A 22,107-nucleotide genomic window follows, 5' to 3' on the forward strand; every position below is an offset into this window, starting at 1 on the left:
ATTAGAAATACTTTCACATGAAGCTTGATTTCAGCTTGGAGGCCGAAAAAGGAAACTAAATATGCTGCGTTGATAATAAGTGTTTAGTTAACTTGGCATCAAAAATATGAATGATACTGGAAGTAACCCTGTGCAGACTAGTGAGTAATGCAAAATGAGCAAGAAATATAAACACTTTCTCATGAAGATGCTGACAGAATAAATAAACTTTCAGTAAAACTTGTTGTTTCAGCATTTGTCCAACAGATGACAAAGCTGACTCACAGCTTCTTCGCTCTCGGGTTTCGTTTAAATAAATAAATAAATCTTTGTGCCTCAATAGAAACACTTTTCTTCCATTTTGAGAATTTAATTGAAAGTTTTTTGTCTTTCCTGTTGAAACACATAAAAATGCCTGAATTAAAATTATATTTTGAGGCTAAATGTCACTGTTAAACATAAAAATAATAATTTTAGTTTTCTAATCAGCTAAGGAGAAACCTCATATCAAAATCATTAGTGGTAAAATTGTTATCGCCTCAGAAAAGTGTGGAAAAAATGTCCCACTGTACAAAAAAACATATATATTTATTTATTTATTTATTTAAAAAGTTACTTGTTATAAATATCCGATTTTTGCCCAGATTGCACAAGTTTAGCTTTCCTGGGACGAATACTAAGTTGAAAAACATAAGTCCTGATTCAAGTTTCACACAGAATACGAAGACAAAGACGAGGACTTGTGGAATATTCTTATTTGGCCATCAGAGCAGAAGCATAAAAAAATTACAGCATTCCAGGAAACAAACCTCGTAACAACAAACCGTAAAGCACGGAGGTGGAAGTGTCATGACCTGGGAAGACTTTGCTGCAGCAGGACACGTCTACCTCTGAGGAGACTGGCACATGAGTCCTAATCTTTTCCTAATAGCTGAAAAGTGTTTATTTTTTAAAATAATTTGTTTAATGATTGAAACAAAATCTAGATGTTTACCTGTGATTATATAACTTTTTTTTCTAAAGATAAAAAAAGCATTTCTAAGCATTTCCCAACAAAAATTTATTATTTATCTGACTTATCTTAATTTTTTGTGTGGCTATGCAATCAGAAAATGACAAATAAATCCAATAAAAAAGTTTTAAATGACTGGAACTGTTAATTTTGCCACCAAACACAGTGAGGGGGGGGGGGGAGAATATCCACAGCTGTTAGAAATGTTGCACATTTTTAACACGGGCGCCAATAATTATAGAGCGAACTGCATTCAGAGAACTCAACATTATCATGTGTGAATTTAGCAATAATCTTTCATTAAAAAAGTAGGATTGAAACATAGTAAAAACGATTCACCATCAAAAGAATAAAATCTGATTTCTAAGTTAAAATAAGGGGTAGAAAACCTTTTGCTGTTAATATTTTGAACACAAAGACTTTGATCAAAACAAGCCTTTCTCTTTCTTCAGTTTCAGCTGTCTCCACTGCGGCAGGCTCACAAACATATCTTTGCTCAAACCAAATACGCTGGCGAAGTCGGCGTCAGACAGGTGCTTCTGAAAAACAAAACAAAAAAAGAAACTGGGCGTAAAGGCCTTCTCTTTGAAGAAACAGAAAATGCTTTGGTTGAGTAATACTCAAAAGCAAAAATGTTTAATATTCAGGGGGATTCATAATAGGAGGAGATCTTCATCTTCATGTTTAGAGACTCTTAGGTTCAATACTGAAGCACAGTGAAGCTGTTCTAGCAGCATGTTGCTTTCCTCCACTAAACTTTCCTCTCTGTCTGTTCACCTGACAAGCACCAGCGAACTCACACACCTCTTTCGCGGACGGGTCCACACCTTCAGGCAGCTCGTCAGGTTGCTTGTTAACCAACATGTCGGGTGGGAAAGGCTGAAAGGTTTTCTCCGCCTCAGCATTTTCCTCCTGGAAAATACCAGCGTGCTCAGACTGTGATTCATGATTAGCTCACATCATCAGGGAAATGCATTTTCTTTTTCCTGTGTAGCAGAAAGGAAGATGAATTGCTGTTTTAAAAAAGAAGCACAGTCTTGGCTCGTGCTCCTGGTAGCTTGCTAAGCTTCCCTTCTGCTGGACTTTTTCTCATTTCATCACCTTACAGCCACAAACTTCAGTGGGATTTTACCGCAGCACGTAAATGTGAAATGCTGCCATCACAGGGAGCGAGTCTGTCAGCTTTTCACAGCTACAAGCTGCGTTTCCTGTCAATTTGGTATTGCAACTTCGCTCACGCTCAGTCAGAACGAATGGCCAGCATTTGGCCAACATGCTGGCCAAAAAGTTTCAACTGATTTGGATGCCTTCTTCTACAATTATCACAAAATGAGAAAAAAAGCTTAAGAGATATAAATACTATTGCTTGTTGCCATATAATCAATAGATTCAGGTCTAGAAAAACAAAACTAAATGTTAGTCTTGTCCAAATGAAAACCAAATTATTTGTATTTTCTATTATAAGGAATGCATAATGAACTTCAAAAAAGAGATGTTCTTGTTTATGCTGCTAATTTAGTTTAACTATTGTCATAAATGCAGCTGCTACTTCTCTGTTGCACATAAAGTTTTAGAGAAATGGATTAACGTACAGTTTGCAGAACAATGGGTGTCAGGTCTTCTCCCAGCTCTTTCTTCAGTTCTTCATAGCTCTTCCCTCCCTAAAACACAGAAGAAGAAAAAAAAATCCCAATCTATTTTTAGATTTTAAATACTGTATTTTTCGGACTATAAGCCGCTACTTATTTCCCACGCTTTGAACCATGCAGCTTGTAGCCGGGCGCTTTAGCAGGAAGTGAATCATTGGAAGTCAAAATTGGAAATCAAAGAAGAAAGTGCTGATTGGTTTAAACCAGAGGTTCCCAAACTGTGGGGCGCGCCCCCTAGGAGGGGGGGGGGCGCCGTGTCATTGCAGGGGGGGAAGCCGTCTGGATGAAAAACAAAACAAAACATGAACGCTGTATGCGCTGGGTTTTTACCTTAGAATGGCCAACTCTCTGTTATTCCTGTCAATTTGATACAGTAGAGGCTTCCACACTTCCCATTTGTGTCCTCTGTCACTTTTATCAGCAGTTAAAACTGTTTAATCCGTTGTTAACATGTCGTAACCTGTTTTTCCGAGCCGCCTTTAAACGCAACATGAGCGCTACGACGCTCGCGCTGGGTTTCCACCTGTGAAGGAGACCTGCTGCTGCTGTGCGGAGCTACGTAGGTTTATGTTAGAATCACGGCAGCAAACCAGCAAAACGCAAAGAACTTTTCACAGTTTTTCCCTCCAAACGAACCGACTGAGTTGAGTAAAGCTGTTGGATGCAGGTAATGTTAGCTAAAAGATGACTAGCTAACATCAATACAGAACCTTAAGCTTAACAAGTAGCTTGTAGGCTACCGATGTTGGCGTCTATTTTCAGCTACGTACATTTATTTTGCCCCCCAAAAAGTCGATGCCCCCCTCCCCCCCGTCGTTTCAACCAGACAGCCATTTGTAATCCATAGGGGGGGCGCAGAAAATGTTTGGAAACCACTGGGGGTGGCGCAGAAGAAAAAGTTTGGGAACCACTGGTTTAAACAGTATACTGTTTAAAATGGGGAAACACCCAACAGGTAATTGTGATTTTTGTTTTCAAGAAGAGACAGTAAAACATGTTTTGTTGTTATGTCCTAAGTACTCTGAGGAGATAGAATGTAAAGAATAAATTACAGTTAAAAATACTACTGAATATTTACGTTATTTAATAAACTATCTTAAGAAAACTAAAGTGATAGAAAGGATATAAGTTTTTGTTTTTTTTTGCGGGGGGAGGGAGGGGGAGATCATATAAGTTGCATTCTGATCCACACTCCATTCCAGTAGGTGGCGGTGATGCACACCTTTAAGTTGCTTGCCAACCGCCATTAAACAAGAAGAAGAAAGAGAACAAGCACATGCTAGCAGCAGGCACGACTGAGAAATTCCTTCAAACTCAAATGATGCAGCTTTTAAGTTGAAGGTTATGATCTGGCAGTACAGGAGGGAAATAGAGCCGCTGCAGGTAAACTCGGCGTGAATGAAACCACGGTTCAGCTTTATTAAGGACGCAGCCCTTTGCTGGGTCCTTGAGAGCGGCGGAGATATCAGCGGCTTATATATGTACTTTTCCATTTTATTATTATTATTATTATTATTATTATTATTATTGTAGGTGCAGCTTGTAATGAGGTGCGCTCTATAGTCCGGAAAATACAGTGAATGTCATGGCTGTCTGTCATGCTGCATCTGAGAGACTCACGCTCCACTTTGAGGGATCCCAGGCACCAAACCAGCCAGTGAAGGTGGGCGGCTCAAAGCCCTGCTTGATCAGGACGATGGGCGTGTCCGGGTCTCTGTCTCCAGGGTGAGTCCGCAGATACTCCTGGCTCGTCACCACGGCTTCTTTACGCTCCACCTCATTCGCCTCTTTGCCAATCCACAGAAACAGCTAAAGGAAAAGAGGGAATTCAGGTCAGCAGAGGTCGATGGAGTGGACGGCTTGTTTGTTAGATGTTCTGCGTCCCACCTGGTCCCAGGTGTCCAGCAGCATGATGTCGTCCTCGCTGAGGTCGTCCTGTGTGAACTGAGCCACCTCATTGACGATGAAGCGCCCCGTTTTGTTGGAGCACTCGAACAGGCGTGGCTCGTGGTCTAAAACCACCTGCTGCAATCTGCAGAAAACCAATGCTTGAAATATGTAACTTTTACAAAAACTATGATTCCTACATATTTCTTGAAATAGCCACTGCATTGTGATTAGGGCTGAAACGATTCCTCGAATGATTCGAGTACCTCGATTACTAAAATTCCTCGAGGAAAATTTACCTGCCTCGAAGCTTCGTTAATTTATGTTTTATTAGTTAGCGCACCGTGTTCCGGCCGGGACTTCATTTGCGTTGCGCGGAGCTCTCACTTCCGCCTCTGAGTTGTTGACAAAAGCTAAGTCTCAGCGGCATAAAGTCCAATCTTCAAGATTGGCCCGTGGGGATTTTATGGATTGATGATAATGCCCGACTTTTTATCGTTTTTGGGGAACCAATAAGCATCCTTAAAATGACTGGGGGAATGCCTGGAGTACGGCAGCATTTCTCCTCCGGGGCTGCTGGTTGAAAGCGAACGGCGGGAAGAGCGCTGAGGTGAGCGGATAGACTGAACAGGGCGGGCGGCTGAGTAGCTGATGCTTACCGTGTAAATGTAGCTTTACCGACGAACCGCACAATAAATTTCATATCCCGGTCTAAAGAAACGGGTGGCGGAGCGCATCGTACATGGCTGGTAGATGAGTTTCTGAGTGTGACCAGTGAAGGTGTCGTAAATATCCCGTATTGCTTCCCCCCGTGTTCGTCCCCCGGTCTAACGGTTCGTCAGTCCGCTGGTCTATTTCCTCCCCTCCACCCCATCTTACGTTCATTCATTCGCCCTCTCCTCCCACTCCAGGCGGCATTTCCCGTATTTTCAAACCCAAAGCGTGACAGGTTAGGTGGCAAGGTGAGTTTAATTAATCTATTAAACTCACTGAAGATGAATACATAAACTAAAAGCTGGATTGTAGACATTTTTTATAAGCATATTTGTGAGCCTGCCTCTTTGTTATTACATTCAATATAATTTCAGATTTTTCTATAACTTTTCTTCTGGTTAACTTAGAAAGTGAGCTATTATTGTTACAGGTTAGTTTTCTAAACTACAAAAAAGCAACTGTTAGGGATGCTCAAATATGAAAAATTGGACTGATATTGATATCATAGTAACACCGGTATTATGCCAGATTTACCAATATTTCATTTTATAATTTTTTTTATCCGATTACTCGATTAATCGTAAGAATAATCGATAGATTACTCGATTACTAAAATATTCGTTTACAACAGCCCTAATTGTGATGGTACAGGACGATCTGTGAATAAAATCAGACTGCTCTGCCTTTTCCCTGTTCTCTCAGTGTTGTTTCTTGATCAGAAACAACTAAACAGAGCTAGGAGGAGGGTCTTAGTGCTGTCAGTCATGCTTGTGTATGCTGCGCACATACTACCCCTTTCTCTCTGCTACGCGACAGCTTCTCCCAGTCAACAGAGGCTGCCGTGACTGTTCAGGGTAGTCAGCATCGCCACCAATGAAGGTGGATAAAAGGTTTTTCTGTAAAGGTAAGTTATTTCTCTGTTATTAGAACATTGAGCAGCACGTACATGAGCTTGACTGACAGTGCCAAGACCTTCTTCCTGGCTCTAATTGGCTGTTTTTGGTTGGAAGTTTCTTCAGATGGCAATAACATCTCAGGGTGGAGGTGTGGGAGATAGATTTTTTTTCTCTGATTATCTATCTCATATAATATGGTGAAAGCTTTAACAAATAGGTAAAAAAAATATATATATATATTTTTTAATAAAAGTTTCATCCCCCAGCTTTAAACTCAACTAAAGAGCTTCAGATATGTTTCTCCTATTGGAAGTACCACCAACATTTGTCTCATCCTTACCTTTTGTCATTTGCATAAGGAGCTTTACCCCCAAGTAGCTCCCAGAATTCAACAGGCTCTTGACCCTCAGCCACAATCTCTTCAAAACCTTTTTCTGAGCCGAGGCCGACCACAGAGCTCACCTCCTTTGCCATGGCTCTCTCGTCTCCGCTTGAGCCCTGAAAACACCAGAAAAAGCTTTCAGCGCCGTCCTGAATCCGCCGTACCGCCACTGTGTCTCTCTCACCTTCCCACACCACAGGTAGATTCCTGATTGGCTCTTCAGCAGAAACACGTCGTTGGAGTTCAGAGAGGTGGCCAGGGCTGGAACCTCAATGGTTTTCGTGTTGGACGGGTCAGAACCACGAACCTGGAACAGCCTTACTGGAGGTTCCGGATCAGAGTTCCCATTTCTGGATGTGCCACCCTGAAGGAAAAGAAAAGCACTGAGCATAATGATTGGTAGCTAATTAGCCGAGTAGATTTTATCACAATACCAAATATGCCATTATAGGAGTCAAATATGTGTATTTTGGGGTTTTTGGTCACTAGATGGGGCTGTGGCCTCCAGTATATGAGCCAAGAGGTGACAGGTGTTGAACCTGGAAGGGCACGCAAGTTTTTGACCGCGATGGCAGAGTCATTGTTAACACTGTTGCCGTGTATCCTGGAATAATTGGATTTTGTTCACAAATGGTTTCATCTGACTGGAATAAATTCAGAATTGGAACAACGAAGAAGATCTCTGGGATTGACTTTTACACGTAATCAACAGGTACAACGTCAGTCGCTCAGCGCGTCACAACAAAGCAGCAACGGATCAACGCTTAACCAGTATTAAACTGGCTAGTACAGCCGTCTTACGTCGAAGATGACCATTTTCCCTTTGAACATGGCCATGAAGTGTCTTGGTTCCTTTCCCATGGTCACTCTCACTTGGACTGGCTCGTCGTTGTACTTCTGATCCAAGTTCACAGCCTGAAACGCCGAAGCGGCCAGCTCATCCTGCGTGGCATGGCGCCCCTTAAGAACACAAAACATAAACCATAAAGTGAAGCAGCTTAATGCTTTTGCATCCTGAAGGCAGGTTATCATGCTCTTACCTGCCACATGTACAGCAGGTAACACTTTCTGTTGTTGACTAAGTAAGTGTACAGGATCAGGTAGCAGTCTCCTCCGTAAAAGTATCCGTACCCCTTGGGGTCCACCGGGGCCAGCTCCAGGTTCTCCACTCGCCACACCTGAGGAGGTCAGAGGTGAAAGAGGAAGCATCAACATGTGTAAGCATGAATAAAAACAGTGAGATTCTCTCTCCTCACAGTTCCTCCACCAAGGAGGATCGGCTGCACACAAGCAAAAAAAGTAAAACAAAGATATATATACTCTGTTTGAAGTAATGTTTCTTCCAGCATCATAAAACAACTTGATAATTATGACGTATTTCTTTAACAACAGTAATTATCTTGAGTTGAAACTCTCCTTTTTTTTTTCTCAGAGTTTGAGCCAAATGAACAAGATAATGCTTTTCTGCTGTTGAGACCTGATTGATATCAGGATTTAAACTTCCTCTTTTTCTTCTTGTGGAAAAACAAGTTACAGTTGCATTACTGAAGGTCAAAAGAAAATGGATATTTTGTCCTGCTTCCGTTCACTGCCAACTTGATTTACACAAACATTCGTTCATGTGAAATAGTTCTACTGATATCAACGATGTGATAAATTTACAAATTTACAAGTGAGTGCTTACCTCTGTGTGAACACATTACAACTTCTATGTTCTTGGAGCAGCAGTTGTCATTTGAAACAACATAAATACAACTTTTCAGTTTTGATTCAATAAAGAACTTACCAGTATTTGTGCACTGCTATCATGACAAATTTTAATTTAATTTCAATCTCTGGCTTTACATTGCGCCTTTGAAGCGTATCAAAGCTACGGATGAATGTATAAGATGTTCTGAAGGTGAATTATAAACTGATCCTCCGTTAAAAATGTATATTTTGTCACATAATTCTGATTGGTACATCGATCTGAGAAAAGACTATTGGAAAAACAGCTTTTATATTCAGGTATTTTGTCAAAAAAAATTCCTTACTTCAACCTGACCTCCACCATTGTCCACCATTCGCTCCTGAGCAGCGACCTCCGGCATCGAGTGCATCAGGGAGGCATCAAATTTCTCTTGTGTGATGTGAGCTTAAAAAAACAAACAAAAAAAAAATCACTGACTGACTGATGTCCGATGAAAGCTCATGTCTCTTTCTTCATTCCAATTTATTTTTTCCTCTTGTTAAAATACCAATTTTGCCCCTCGTGTTTGCTTTTCCAAGGCCTTGCGTCTGGTCTTTCACCGTCCACTTCTGGAAGAGCTGCTTGAAGAGAGCGGACTCCGCCCCATCATTCACTGACTCCACGCTGGTGGTTAGTGGGTAGTTTTTCGCTTTGATGAAGTCCTGCAACAGGCAGTCAAACAGAACACTGGAAATAAAATGGTGGATAACCTAATCCCAGGCTGATGATGTGATGTCGCTCACCAAAGCTCTGGACATGGCAGCCTGTCTCTCAGCTTTGTTTGCCTTCTTCCCTTTCCAGACGAAGATCTTACTGCCTCCCTGATCCAGGATGAAACAATCCTGCAGGACATTCAGATGATAATTATTATTATTTCCAACAGGATGGAAGTATGTAAATAGCCTGAACAGATCTGTAGGCAAGCAGGAAACAGGTGATGAAATCACACAGACGACTGACGTGCTTGTTGAAGAACTCTCAAGCAATTCAAGGTTCAGATCTTATAAAGATAATCAGACAGAAACCAGTTCATTAGCTGATGATTTAGCAAATAGTCATTTGAAAGATGTTTCCAATGTAGACAGTTTATTTTTCAAACCATTTTTAACTCTAGGAGTGCTGATCTGGCATCATGCAATTTAAGGTTTTGAAGAAGGTTGTTTTTCTTCCTTTCTGAGTCTCAATGATTGTTTTGTATTTGCACTTTAAACCTTGTATATACTATTCTTTATGGCCCACCTGCAATGAACATTGCAAATTTGCTTGGGCTGCAAACAGAAACACTTAACCACAACGTCATGCTTGAGTAAGTCATTGGATTGGGGTTGCATTGACTCACGTCATGGGTGAGCAGATCCTGAACCAGAGGGTTTGAAGCGATCTCTGCTACTTTCATCTGACCATCTGCGTCTGACACTCTGAAATCAAAGGGATGAACATATAAATAATAACCAAAACGGGTTTGAGGACAAATAAAATCAGAGATAGCGAGCAGCTCACCGGTAAAGCGTGAGCTTTCCCTTTGTTTCCTGGTCAACAGTGTCATCAGGCGTCCCGTCTGGCAGGTCGGAGGGTCTTTCACCCAGAACGTTCTTCAAGACCTCCATGTTCTGAGGGGAGCTGCTCTCTGCGTCGCCCTCGATCACTCTGATCTCCGCCCGGCCTCCTCGCTCTCTGTCCCGGATGTCTTTGGCCAGCATCATGCCCTGAGAAAGTGAAGATACAACAAATGCTTACAGCCTTAGTTTTTTTTAAAAGGCAAACTGTTAGCAACATTACGCCATTGCAATTTTTGGTTGTTTTTTTTAATTTTTACTCCAAGCTGTTGTTTCAGCAGAAATTAATCACACATTTGGTCCTACAGACTCTGGGGAAACATTGTTTCAATTAAATGGACTTTAAATGATCGGATGTGGAGTCCCTGACTGAAATCACTTCCAAATAACTTTTACTGGTATTGTGTCTTTGATGTGATGCAGCTGGATGACTCAGATCAGTTTCAGGGTCTATTGAAGAGGTAGAATTGGGTAAAATTGACTTCTTTGAGCTTTATATCATGCTATAATGTTATTCCCTGATCAAAAACACGCTCTCATTCTTTCATGCATGGTTGAGAAATCCTTTAATCTCCTTTGGCAGCCATTTGGAGGCGCCTAAACGCTTGGTCTCACAAAGCTGCAGTCTATTTTGGAGCTTACGCCTCACAGAGTACCTCTGCCACACGCTTTCCCCACTCAGCTCCATCAGACTAGCGGCAGCAGCAATTAGCAAACACCTGGTTGAGCTGCACATCTGAGTTACTTCTACAAATTACTTCTCAGTGCAATGCTAATAAAGGCTGTTAACGGCATGATTAAAAGTATTGTCATGACAAACTGAAGATGGAGTGTCACAGTAGAAGTTTCTTAAAGAGACAGTAGCCCAATTTTAAGGTGTTAATTTGCAAAATCCATTTCTTTTCAGTCATGTTTAATATGTGGCATTTTTATAACAACCAAAGGTAACACAGCTACTTGATTGTGCTATAAAATGCCACAAAATGCCTCGAAAATACATAATTCTGCCCCTTTTAACATTTTGGGAAGAAAGGCCTTTCTATACCCCACAGTCTTGGTGTTTGTCACCAAACATATATCATCAAAAAACCAGGGAGAAAATGCAAAGAAACAAACCTATGGCTCAAACTAAATAACTAAATGTGTTACGTTTATTTGTTCATGTTGCATTCATTTTTCTTCCATCCTGCCTGTTTTGCATTCATGGTCAGCATCCTGGTACTAAAATGAATAAAAACAACTAGTTGTTTGCATTTATTTGTATTTTGGAGTTCTGGCTGTAAAAACTGGAAGAATTTGCACAACCCCCAAGTTTCCCAGCACTACCATAGAAAACAGAAGTCCTTAGCTGTGCAGTTTGACACCTCTCTTAACACTGCTAATGTAATTCAGCTGCATTGCCTGGATAGAGACTGATGCGGATGTGCAACCATGCAGCGATGCAAATTTTTACAGTACCTATTAGAATGAATTGGAGATGTGAGCGGTGTTCAGTTAGTGGAGCAATGATTGTAAAATAGGGTGTGGATTCGTTTCTCTATGAACTGCATTCATGGTATATCTGATTTACAATATATTTATGAGTCCAATGTGTCTATAGAGGACTTATTCAGTCAGAAAGCCTCACCTTCAGCCTTTCCTGAGTGTTGCTCTTTGGACCGTTCCACTGGACGATGGTCTTGCCAAGGTCTAACAAAAACACATCTCCAAGGTTGAAGCTCTTCCAGCTCATCTCCACCTAAACCACAAAGAAAATAATAAAATTACTGTTTTTACTTGAAATAACACTTGCATTAGTGTTAATACCCCTTGATTTTATCCACATTTTGCAAATACATAATTCAATGTGTTGCAGTGGATTTGTGTGCGACAGACCAGCGGGAAGCAGAAATTACAGCACTGTTCACAAATTTGGCTCTCATGGAAGAGTGGCAAGGAAAAAGCTCTTGTGGAAAAAAAGCTATAAATACTTTCCCATATGCAGGAAACTTGGAGGAAAATGTATTCTAGTCAGATGAGACCTGAATTTAACTTTTTGGCCTAGATGCAAAGCACTGTGTGTTGAGGAAGTTTAACTTTACACATTATCCTGAACAAATTATCTGCGCAGTAAAGCAGTGGGAACTTTGTACCGTGACGACGCTTTTAGTTTTAACAGAGACAGGAAAGCTGTTCAGAGCTCATGAGAAGGTTGATGGGACTAAAGGCATCCCAATCCATGAAGAAAACCTGCTGGATACTGCAAAAAGGTTCATACTTCCAGATGGACAACACTAAATATGTTTCCAGAGCTACAATGCCATAATTCATGTGGGAAAATGGCCCAGTCAAAGTACAGACATGAATCCAATTCAGAATCCATGGCAAAACTTGACAATTGATATGAACTGAAGCTATCCATACAGTTAAACCAAACTTTAGCGAGTTTTCAAAGAATGGACCTGCAATTAATAAAGTATTATGATTCATGTATCATTTTACTTCCACTTTGCAAGTAAATGTGACTTTGTGATGATCTGTTATATAACATCCCTGAGGTTTGAGGCTCTATTGTGATAACATGTGGAAAGAAGCTTCAAGGGATCAGAATATTTTTGCATCTGCGTGACTGGAAAACATGGCTCACCTCCTTGGCAATTATCCTTTTCTTTCCTTTCACATGAAGCAGTCTCTGAATGTCATACGCATTGGTTTCAGTGTGCCGCATGCCGCTTGCAACGCCCCCTTTCTTATAGCTAAACAAAACAGAAAAATACAATTTATGGTGTACTTCACTTAAAGGCTCACTGTACAAACATCTTTCACTCACATTATTCCACTTTTGAAGTATCCCTTGAACGTATCCGACTCGTTGTGCTGAACCTCTCTGTACTGAATTGGAGAGGAGCCTAAGAAATCATCCAGCTGTATGGTGTACACAGCAGCTGCACCCTGCTCATCCTGGCTGGACTCTGAGCCGATCCAGAAGTGGATGTTGTAACTTAAAGAGCTATTCAGCTTCTGCGTCTGGAAAAAGACAAAAGTGCAGAATCTGTGTGTGCATCAGCACAGATGGAGAAGGAATGGCTCAAAGGATCATCCAGACAGTTGAGCAGTAAAACGGTTTGATAATTTTTATATGCTTAAATGGGGAATCATTCCCCGTCTGAAGACTTACAAACAGAAGTACATAGCAGTCACCCTCGAAAAAGTTCCCAAAGGACTTCTCAGGAACTTGAACAAGCTCCATTTTCTGTTGCACAGAGAGAAATTAAAACTTTTACTTTTGGGTTCATCACCACCTCTCTAATAAAAAGTGAAATAAAATCCAATCACCTCAACTCTCCAGATTATAATCCCTGGGCTGCGAGTCACTGCTCTGAACGTGTACTCCATGTTGCTTCGGCGCTCTCAGCTTTGCTTTTCTGGAAAAAGAGAGAAAAGAACAGAAGCAAAATTATTTATCACACAAATTCTCATTCGTAGTTTTTGATACTGGACGTCAACAAACACTACATGCCGTGTAAACTTGAATGAAGAGGAGATTGTGATGTCTTCATCTGATCCTCTAGGGGATGATTTCCTGTCTGATCACAAGAGAGCCACAGTTGTCACTCATACATTTCTTGTGATAGATTTGCCTACTTTTGCATTTTTGGGGCCATCATGGCGCTCTGCCCAATCACAGAGAGAGATACAAGCCCCTGCAGGCAAATATGCTGGACAGGAAAAAGCACTGACTCATATTCAAATGCACCCATAGTAGTACTTATTAACTACATTATGTCTCTTTGAACCATGATAAGCACATTTGCTGCAGTTATTGAAGCACAATAATTTGTTAAAAGTTGTATTTTACAAACAATAATCATACCTGCAGCATGTCAGTTTTGTAGTACAACTGACTCATAATTTCAGTTCAGCTCAGTTTATTAATGTAGCGCCATTTCACAATAAATGTAATCTCAAGACACTTTGTAAAAATAATTATATTAGTTCAATTACACTTAAATTCCAGTTGTTCAATAAACTGATATTAGTGTGAAAGAATCTACAGTATGGACTACAGCATACATCTTAGATGCATTTTCATATCCTGCAAACTGTAACTATTTCAAGGAATACAGAAATTAACACTGTTGGAAAAACAAGTTCATTACACAAATATGTCCTTTATTTAATAGGGACAGGAAGAAAATAAATCATCCATACGTGCATCTAAACATGATGATGGCAGCATCATTCTGAGGAAACTGTTTTCTTCAGGACAGACAGAGAAGCTAATATGTTAATATGACTGACCTAAATACAGGTCAATACTGGGAGAAAACCGAACCCAGACTCTAAGAGACTTAGGTCTGGTTCAGAGACTCATCTTCTAACAGGATAATAACCCTAAAGCTGCAGTCAAAGCTGTGATAAAATGGCTTTGATCAAAGCATATGATAACTCAAATCACATAAAATCCCAATAAAAAACACTGAAAGACGTGGCTGAAATGCAACAAATTGTGGAAAAATAAGAATTTTTGCAGGACAGAAAGGCTTTTGGAAGTGGGTCTGTATGTTTATGTAAATGCAATATTTAGATCCTGCTATGCAAATGAAAGAAAGATAAGGTAAAGCATCCATGTCGTGTCGCCAGTGTGTGTTGAGTGACAAGGAAGGTTTGAAACACAAAAAGCAGCCTACTGAGAGGGACCGAAGCTTTCTGGAAACACCATGACTGTAACATAAGAATGTATGTTGTTTAATTTTACAATTCTCTCCATTGTTCCTCAGTTAATAAAAAAATAAGTGGTTAGTTAGTTTTATTGTTCAGTCAAATGCTAGAAAAGTGATTCAGCTGAATGTAATTAGCATAGATAAACATGTAGAAGGATTGTTTAGTGAAAGCAGTTCATATGATCTGTAGATGTCAGCAGGCTTTTTCTACTGACTCCCTGGGAAGCAAAACAACACTTTAAAAGGAAGAATGTACATTGGCTGAACTTTATGCTAACAAACAGCTACTGCTCCCTGCTGGCCTGGCTGTTAACTATCTGCTTGGATAGCAATACTACACAGAGCATAACCTGTGCTAGCTTTCTTCCAATATATAAAGGAATATCTAAAAACATGTTTCCTCATTGGCTTCAGTGTTGGGCACCATTAAAGTATTGCTCTAATTTTAGGTTAGAGAAGTTTTTGTTTGTTGAGTCTATATCCAAAAGTTTTCTTTTTTTTTTATTTTATTTTTTTTACCTAAAACAACTTTAGATTCAACATTTTCACATCGGTTCATTAGAATGCCACCTTATAAATCTCTATACCACTTTTGTTTTTGCAACACTGAGGGACAATCAGTTGGTCTTGGAAACGAGTTGGGGGTTGGGAGGGACATTTCTGGATGCATAGTGATACTAAAGTCAGATACATTTTGTGTCATAAAGTTAGAGACATCTTGTGTAAATCTTGTGCACTAAATATTGGGAAACGAGAGCAACCCACACTCCTCATGGCTCTGAATAAGTACAGTTCACAGTGGTGGTTCACCAGCCTTTTATTATTCCCCATGAAGTGGCAGTTACTGGTTGCTATAGCAACTGAGCTAACTGAGTTGAGGGTTTTTTCTAACTCCGACGACATGAGACCCTAAAAGCTCTGGACCTGAAATAGACAGAGGACAAATACGTGGAACAGGACGCGTAGAGGACGATAAGGAGAAGCAGTGAGGACACAACACACATAAAAATAGAATTTATTGTTAAAAGAGGATAACACCTTGATGCTATCTCTATGCATTTGTTAGCATTGTTAGCATACTGAGTGTAGAACTGGAGTATCTGAATAAATGTTTGTGAGTTTTATGTTGTGTACTGAGAAATTTCACCTCTGTTACATGTAGATGTGGCATAATCCAGTTTCCCAGCGTTTTGGTTCATTTATTTACTCCTCCCAGTGATTTACACGCCAAGAATGAAATTTACTATTCTGCAGATGCAAGCTGAACTGGTCAATACAGCTGAATTGACTGGGGTGAATTTTCTGGGTGTGGCTGATAGGTAGAGATCTAATGTAATCTTTCCTGGAAAACGGATTAGCAGAAAAAAAAAAATCTTTGTGCAATAAATAAAAAATAAAAACAGCATCGAAACAGTGTTTGCACTCAAATGGATTGCATTGGTTCTCTTTACAGAAACATGCAAAGTAATTCCATTGTAGTTCATATGTAATGACAAGAAGGCTGCTTTGCTTTGCAAAATCCAGACACCACCTCTGAAACACAGGGCGTGGTCAGTGTTTGGTTTCACGAACAACAACCTTTTGTGGTCTTCATCCTTTACCTCCTCTCTCTACGGCAGAATAACAGCTGCTACATCTCCTTTTATGGATCTAACCTGAAAGCCGCGTAACATATTTAAAACATCCCGGATCCTGTAAGAAGCACATGTGTAGGTAGATGCTCCATCGACACGAGAACACAAGTACAACAGAGTAAATGAAACCTTTTGGAAAATGACTGGTGATATAATCTGGCTCTTGTTTGGGAGCGAGAGCCTGTAATTACAGAGAAGATCAGAATCTGTTTTGAAGATCTGTTTTATTTTTCTCCTTTAGAGTCTGTTTTACTGAGAGCAGCTGAGATTTTCAATAATTTTAAAAGTTATTAAAGACATGGGTATTTCAAAATTGATGAAAAGTTAAGAAAACAAAAACATCAAGGTCGTGTGTTTTAGTGTAGCAGAACAGAAACGCTGCACATCATTGAAAAAACATTATACTTAGAGTGAAACATGGGAGTAGCCTCACCAGAGTTCCCAGTAATATCTGACTGAAAATCTTAACGTTTACCTGGAGAGGGCAGTCCTCACACTCTGATAGATTTGGAGAAATTAGATAGAGATCAAATGTTTCTGAGTGAGGATGTCGCATGAAGATTAAAAGACAGTTAAATCAAAAAGGTGTTCAACACTTTATCAAAGTGTGTATGTATATGCAAGTAGCTTACTGCACCTTTCAGCTTCCAGAGCAGAAAAAATGTTGAATAATTTATTAAGGTCTCATGTTTTTGCAAACGAATTAAGTGTTTTAGTAGTGTACACTTTTCTGTACCTGTGGTGCTAGCCTGCTAACATGTCCTCACAAATATTCTGACATTATATAGCAACACTTCTGAGGCTCTTATAATCAAGACACGACATTCAATTGTATTAATCAACAACCAGAAAATTGCTAATAATTAAGGGCTGATAGAATTAAATCTACATGATTCTTTTGCAGTTAAAGAAAATAATGTACTCTGTGCCATATGCCAAACCATTTTAGTCATGTTCAGTATAATGGGAACTATGTCTGTTAACATCTGGTGGTTTGATTGCTTTGGGAATCACATATTGGAAATATGTTGTTTTGATGAATTTTGTCATGAGTATTAGACATTTTTCTGATTATGGGTTAAAACTACTGAGAATTGGTTTAATAATCATCTAAATGTGACACACCGATACCTACATTATCCACAAACTGGCTCTTTTTCGTAAAAAAAGATTGCAATAAGAGTTTAGTTAGAAATTCCCAAATTATCTGCATTTACGTACAAATGATAGCAATGCACATAATGTGGGAGGTGTTTATTGTGAAAGCTCAGCAAAGCTTGAGTTGTATACTGCATCTCAGTCAAAGATTGAAAACGGTTCATCAAGTAACATTAATGGCAATAATATGCTGAATTTTCTAGCTTACAAAATTCACTTCAGATAACCTAAAAATGAGAACAGACGCTGCAAATATTTGAAATAATAAACGATCTTTGGTCAGGCATGACTTGCATAAACCCTTTTTAAAGTACTGGGTTACTTCATTCGGCTCAGATTTCCAGCTTCTTCTTCATGGACAGCTTGTAGAGGATTTGGTAGCCATCATCCCAGGCGTAGAGCAGCTGCTCCTGAGGATTGTACTTCAGGCTGGCATGAAAGCCGTAGCGCTTTGGAAAGTAAACCAGAGGCGCCTCCTCGTTAGTCACCAGGTCATTCACGTCAAACACACACTGCACTCGCGAGCGGCCAGGCTGCTTGGTGTTATACACCACATACAGGGTGCCGCAGATGATGAAGGCCGTCTCTGCGTTCTCCCTTGGGCAGTTCGTGTCCCACATCTGCTCAATGTCCAGGGAGTTGCTGTCCATCTTAGCCATGGAGATGTGCCTCTCGTTCTCCCTCGTGGCGTAGATGGCCCACAGGCCCTCCTCGTCCACCGCCAGGTCCATCACCGTCTCCGGGTTCAGGCCGTACACAGGAACATGATCCTGCACTGGAAAGACCACACTGTCTGTAATAGACTTATTTTTTGTGTCGAATTTGACCACCTTTATCTCTTCTTCCTGGTTTACGTAATACACGTGGTTATTGTAGACCACATGTCCGGTTCCCTTCCAGGACGAGGGAATCTTCAGGTCGGTGGACAGAGAAAAGCCCGCCGAGCGAGTGAAGTCCTGAACCGTGGCAAACTCGTTGATGGTCTCCTCGGCTGTCCCATTGAAGATGTAGACCTTCCCAGAGGCTCCGCCCGTGTCTTTGGTCCACATCCCCTTTGGCCCTCCCACCCTCTTCAGGATCTTCATGGCTTTAATGCTGGAGATCATATCACTGCAGTCTGTAAAAGACAAGAGGGACAGCCTTTACACAATTAGTTATAATTTTCCCATGCTTTGACATTTGACATACTCAAATGACTGTATATCATTGCCAAAGCATCATCCAGCAGCCAATTCTGCTTTATTGTTCAAAATGTAATCTGATTTTTTTTTCTATTTTGCTCCCTAAAAAGAAGACGTTTAATTCACCTCAATAGTCACATATTCCTATCTACACTCACCATTTTCTACATATATATTTTTGTTAAATTTCTCGGTTTCATGACAATATATCTTTCATAACTGTAGAAATTAGATATTTCTCCAAATTTTCTAATATAATTTGGCTGAATTTTATGTTAAAGTTTGGATTTTGAAAGGTAATTTCTATTATCAAAACTTGTACAAAAAAAAAAAAAAAAAGAAACTGAATAAAAATCTGAAAATCACAGTCCATTGCTTTATGGGACATGGAGGAAAGTGAGGCACTGGTTTCTCACTCTCACACCTGCTGGTCAGAAGAACCAGGAATCACCATGGCAACCAGGCACCCGGCCGTTTTCCCCAACAGCAGAAGAGCTCAAGGTTACTCTTCAAAATAAGAGCCCTCCAGATTCCTAATAAGTTTAAACTAAACATTTAAAAATGATTAGCTTAGGATAAAAAAACAACAAAATAAAACAACAAATACTCTTCACAATAACAGACTTGCTAGTACATGTATTTGTTAGATTAAATAGTTTTCCTCTTTGGCCTCAACCTAGAATAACGTTCACAAATACTCTTCAAAATAAAACCCTCAATATTGAGTCACATTGGCAATGAAGCAAAATCAATGGCAAGTGTAATGTTGGCCTTTTAAATTGAATGACATGATATAAGAACTGCATTTTTATCTGAAGTTTGATGAAGGAAAAAAAAAGAGAAAGTATTCAGGTTTACCAGTTATCAGGAGTTCGCTTCTCTACCAGCACATCTCACCTGTGAGTTTGAAGTATTTGGCCTTCTGCTTCTCCTTAACCAGAGTCACCTGCTGCTCTATCAGCTTGTCGTCCACGTCCACGCACGGCTGAGCCCCGTTCTGCGTTTCCAGGTAGTCCAGTTCCCGTTCGACCCGGTCCACCCGCGTCCCCACTCCGTCCAGAGTCGTCCTCAGGGTTTCTTTCTCTTTGTCAAGACTCTCCAGCTGAGAAACCATCTGCTGCTTCAGCTCCCGCAGCTCGGAGGCATAGCGTGTGGTCTGCTCTTGCCACAGAGAGATTCTGTCCTGTTGTAAACAAAGCTGATTAGAGCAGCCTCAGTCTAACCGCAACTTCTCAAGATGTTTATTTTATACTCCAACTAAAATAGTATTTGCTATAAATTACTCAAGCCCACAATTTTCTGTGGCCTTAGAGGCATCCTTTAATCAGGAAGGACCCACAACATAGCAAGCACCCACCCTGCCTGACTGTCTTCCAGGAAAATGGTCTGAGATCTCTTTGTCGCAGATATTCTGTAAAATATTTTGTGAACGATCGTTTTTGCCAATAACGACAGAATTTGCTGTGTGGGAACTGAGGACAAATTTTGGCTCGTCCTTATTTGCAAAATTGTTTTCATTCAGCCACTTTAGAGAATAAGCACAACCTGTTTAGAGTCAGATCAAAGCATCTGAGTTAGCTTCAAGTCCAGACTTTGACTAGACCACTCCAAAACCTCCAAATCACTCAGCCCTGAGAATGAGCTTAAGGTCACAAAGTTTTCTTTAGGATTTTCTGGTAGAGAGGAAAACTCAAATCAGTTATAGCAGGCAGTAAAAGTCCATCATGTTTGACTTATCTGAAATTACTGTGTTAGCTATAAATCACACACACACACCCTCACACACCCTCAAACACACACCTTCCAAAAAGTTCCCCATTAGTTAAGTGAGTTAGCAGAATAAGTTCCCAAAATGCTGAGACAATCAACATTTTTTCTTTATGTGAGACAAGTGATGCCTTTAGTGTTCAGGACATTGATCTGTTTCTATTTAAGACCTCCTGAATGAGTCAACAATGTTCTTTTGTAGTAATTTTAATAGGCGGACCACTCCTCGCAGGGTTCACCACTGTTTCATTCGTAGGTCTCAAAATGAGGCTTGCTAGTCTTAAATCTTAAGATGTGGATGGTTAACTCTTTCCTGACTGATTTATTTCTTCAGATCAGAGGACGGCGCTTTGCTTTTAAAGTTCTTATAGCCGGGCCATATAGGTGAATAGATTCCCCAAGTGATTTCTTAATTCAACAGGTCAGGCACATACTTGAGATTGAACTCTGCTTTCGATACAAATCTGAGTATTTATCAATATTTTGGGAGACAAAGTGAATGCTTTTTTTTTTACTTGAATTAAATCATAATTTGATGACTGCTGTTCTGTATTTAATCAGGTATATTTGCTTTCTTTCTTTTTTTTATTATTATTATTTGATACAAAATCTGCAAAAACTTTTTTGTATCGCACTAAATCCTGCACACGTTCGCTGTGATGAACAACTGGAACTTCATCCTTCTAAATGCATTCATGCAGAATCATGTAATTTATAAAAACTTTATTTTTTTTTGTCATCACATTGTCTGCAGCTAGAGCTGCGGACTCGCACAAAAAGGAGCTCACGGTTCACATCAGTGCAACTGATCTGTATTCCCAAAATTTTCCCCCAGGATTTGCCCACATCTGCATTCCATTGCATCAGTTCCCGAAAGTTTCCTCTGCGGGGAAACTCTGGCACTGGGCACTCGACAGGAAGAGAAAAAGTCTTACCTCAATTGCAAGGAGCCTCCGTTCCAAGTAGTCAATAAGAGCTTGGTGCTGAGCAGTAGCAGAGTAAACCAAAGCAAGCAACAGGGCGAATCCTCTCATTGTTGCAGCTCAGGAAGCTTTGGGCTACAGTAAAAACCTGACTGGATGTCAGAGAGTGTGAGGGAACCAGCAGACTCCCAGAGGTGGGCTGGAATGTTTTACTTAGCTGCCTGGGAGGAGCCACTGCCATATGGTGGTGGAGGCACCGGACAAGACTCCTCACTCTATGGTCTTATCTTGATTGGTGATCTTGGAAAAACGACAGCGGAGCATTTTTTTTTAAATGAACGTGGCGTTTGACTTTAGGGGAGCCGGACCCTTCTTCTGTTTTAAAACATTCAGTTTTAAAGAGTCTCAAAGCCAGAAGTTATGTAAGAGAACAAAGGAAAAAATGTGAAGTGCTCTGTTTAGACAGAGAAACCAAGATGCTGGAAATTCAATTTAGAAGGAAATGCATGTCATATTGTAATGTCTTTGACAAACTATCTGCACTCTTTATTAAAGCATACACAGCACCTTAACACTTTTCCTCAGTAAAGATATTTCAAATGAGGCTTTGAACACAGAATTAACGATAAATTGGAACAATACACACATAGAGAAATTAAAAAAGATAGGTCCATAAATGATGTGTGGTAAAGTGGATTAACTGTTGAACACAACCACTGGGACTGATTAGCAGAAAAGCCTTTATTGTTCATCGACTTCATGACGTCTCCTGTCTGGAGAAACTATTCGCATGTAGCTCAGGTGTGTCTTTTGGTACGTTTTATCCACACAAACAGTCTTTGTATCTCAAAGGTCAGAGTCTGGCGAGTAGCTGGTTCACTACAGCAGTTTAATTTTCCCAAACTGAGCAACACCCGCAGCTCAATACTGCCACTGC

General features: G+C 40.2%; 2 protein-coding genes across 2 annotated transcripts; both read right to left on the reverse strand.

Annotated features, from left to right (window-relative positions):
* Positions 1-716: 716 nt before the first annotated feature.
* avil (advillin) lies at positions 717-13,382 on the reverse strand. The gene is made up of 20 exons (XM_088005531.1): positions 13,304-13,382; positions 13,120-13,208; positions 12,962-13,036; positions 12,614-12,810; positions 12,431-12,539; positions 11,432-11,542; positions 9,749-9,954; positions 9,588-9,666; positions 8,992-9,090; positions 8,757-8,910; positions 8,553-8,653; positions 7,560-7,697; positions 7,321-7,479; positions 6,704-6,883; positions 6,478-6,635; positions 4,528-4,672; positions 4,261-4,449; positions 2,584-2,652; positions 1,796-1,903; positions 717-1,530 (listed from the first exon to the last, which is right to left on the reverse strand). Exons 2-20 carry the CDS (start codon positions 13,177-13,179, stop codon positions 1,417-1,419), a joined length of 2,451 nt encoding a protein of 816 aa, XP_087861657.1. The 5' UTR covers positions 13,180-13,208; positions 13,304-13,382; the 3' UTR covers positions 717-1,416.
* A 3,942-nt stretch (positions 13,383-17,324) lies between these two features.
* Positions 17,325-21,446, reverse strand: olfml3b (olfactomedin-like 3b). Its single transcript, XM_015006409.2, has 3 exons — positions 21,183-21,446; positions 19,378-19,663; positions 17,325-18,416 (listed from the first exon to the last, which is right to left on the reverse strand). The coding sequence occupies exons 1-3, from the start codon at positions 21,279-21,281 to the stop codon at positions 17,632-17,634; spliced, it is 1,170 nt and encodes a 389-aa protein (XP_014861895.2). The 5' UTR covers positions 21,282-21,446; the 3' UTR covers positions 17,325-17,631.
* Positions 21,447-22,107: the final 661 nt, after the last annotated feature.

This window comes from Poecilia mexicana, unplaced genomic scaffold (assembly GCF_051168715.1).
Source record: "Poecilia mexicana isolate PSO_F unplaced genomic scaffold, ASM5116871v1 scaffold_5, whole genome shotgun sequence".
NCBI lineage: Eukaryota > Metazoa > Chordata > Actinopteri > Cyprinodontiformes > Poeciliidae > Poecilia > Poecilia mexicana.

Excerpts from the sequence above, each read along its gene's own strand:
- avil (XM_088005531.1), bottom strand. The coding sequence starts at position 13,179 with ATGGAGTACACGTTCAGAGCAGTGACTCGCAGCCCAGGGATTATAATC. Across the intron at positions 12,540-12,613 it reads TACTTCAAAAGTGGAATAAT|CTATAAGAAAGGGGGCGTTG; the intron begins GTGAGTGAAAGA and ends TGTTTTGTTTAG. Across the intron at positions 7,480-7,559 it reads ACCTGCTGTACATGTGGCAG|GGGCGCCATGCCACGCAGGA; the intron begins GTAAGAGCATGA and ends TGTGTTCTTAAG.
- olfml3b (XM_015006409.2), bottom strand. The coding sequence starts at position 21,281 with ATGAGAGGATTCGCCCTGTTGCTTGCTTTGGTTTACTCTGCTACTGCT. Across the intron at positions 19,664-21,182 it reads GGAGGCTCCTTGCAATTGAG|GACAGAATCTCTCTGTGGCA; the intron begins GTAAGACTTTTT and ends TGTTTACAACAG. Across the intron at positions 18,417-19,377 it reads CAAATACTTCAAACTCACAG|ACTGCAGTGATATGATCTCC; the intron begins GTGAGATGTGCT and ends TGTCTTTTACAG.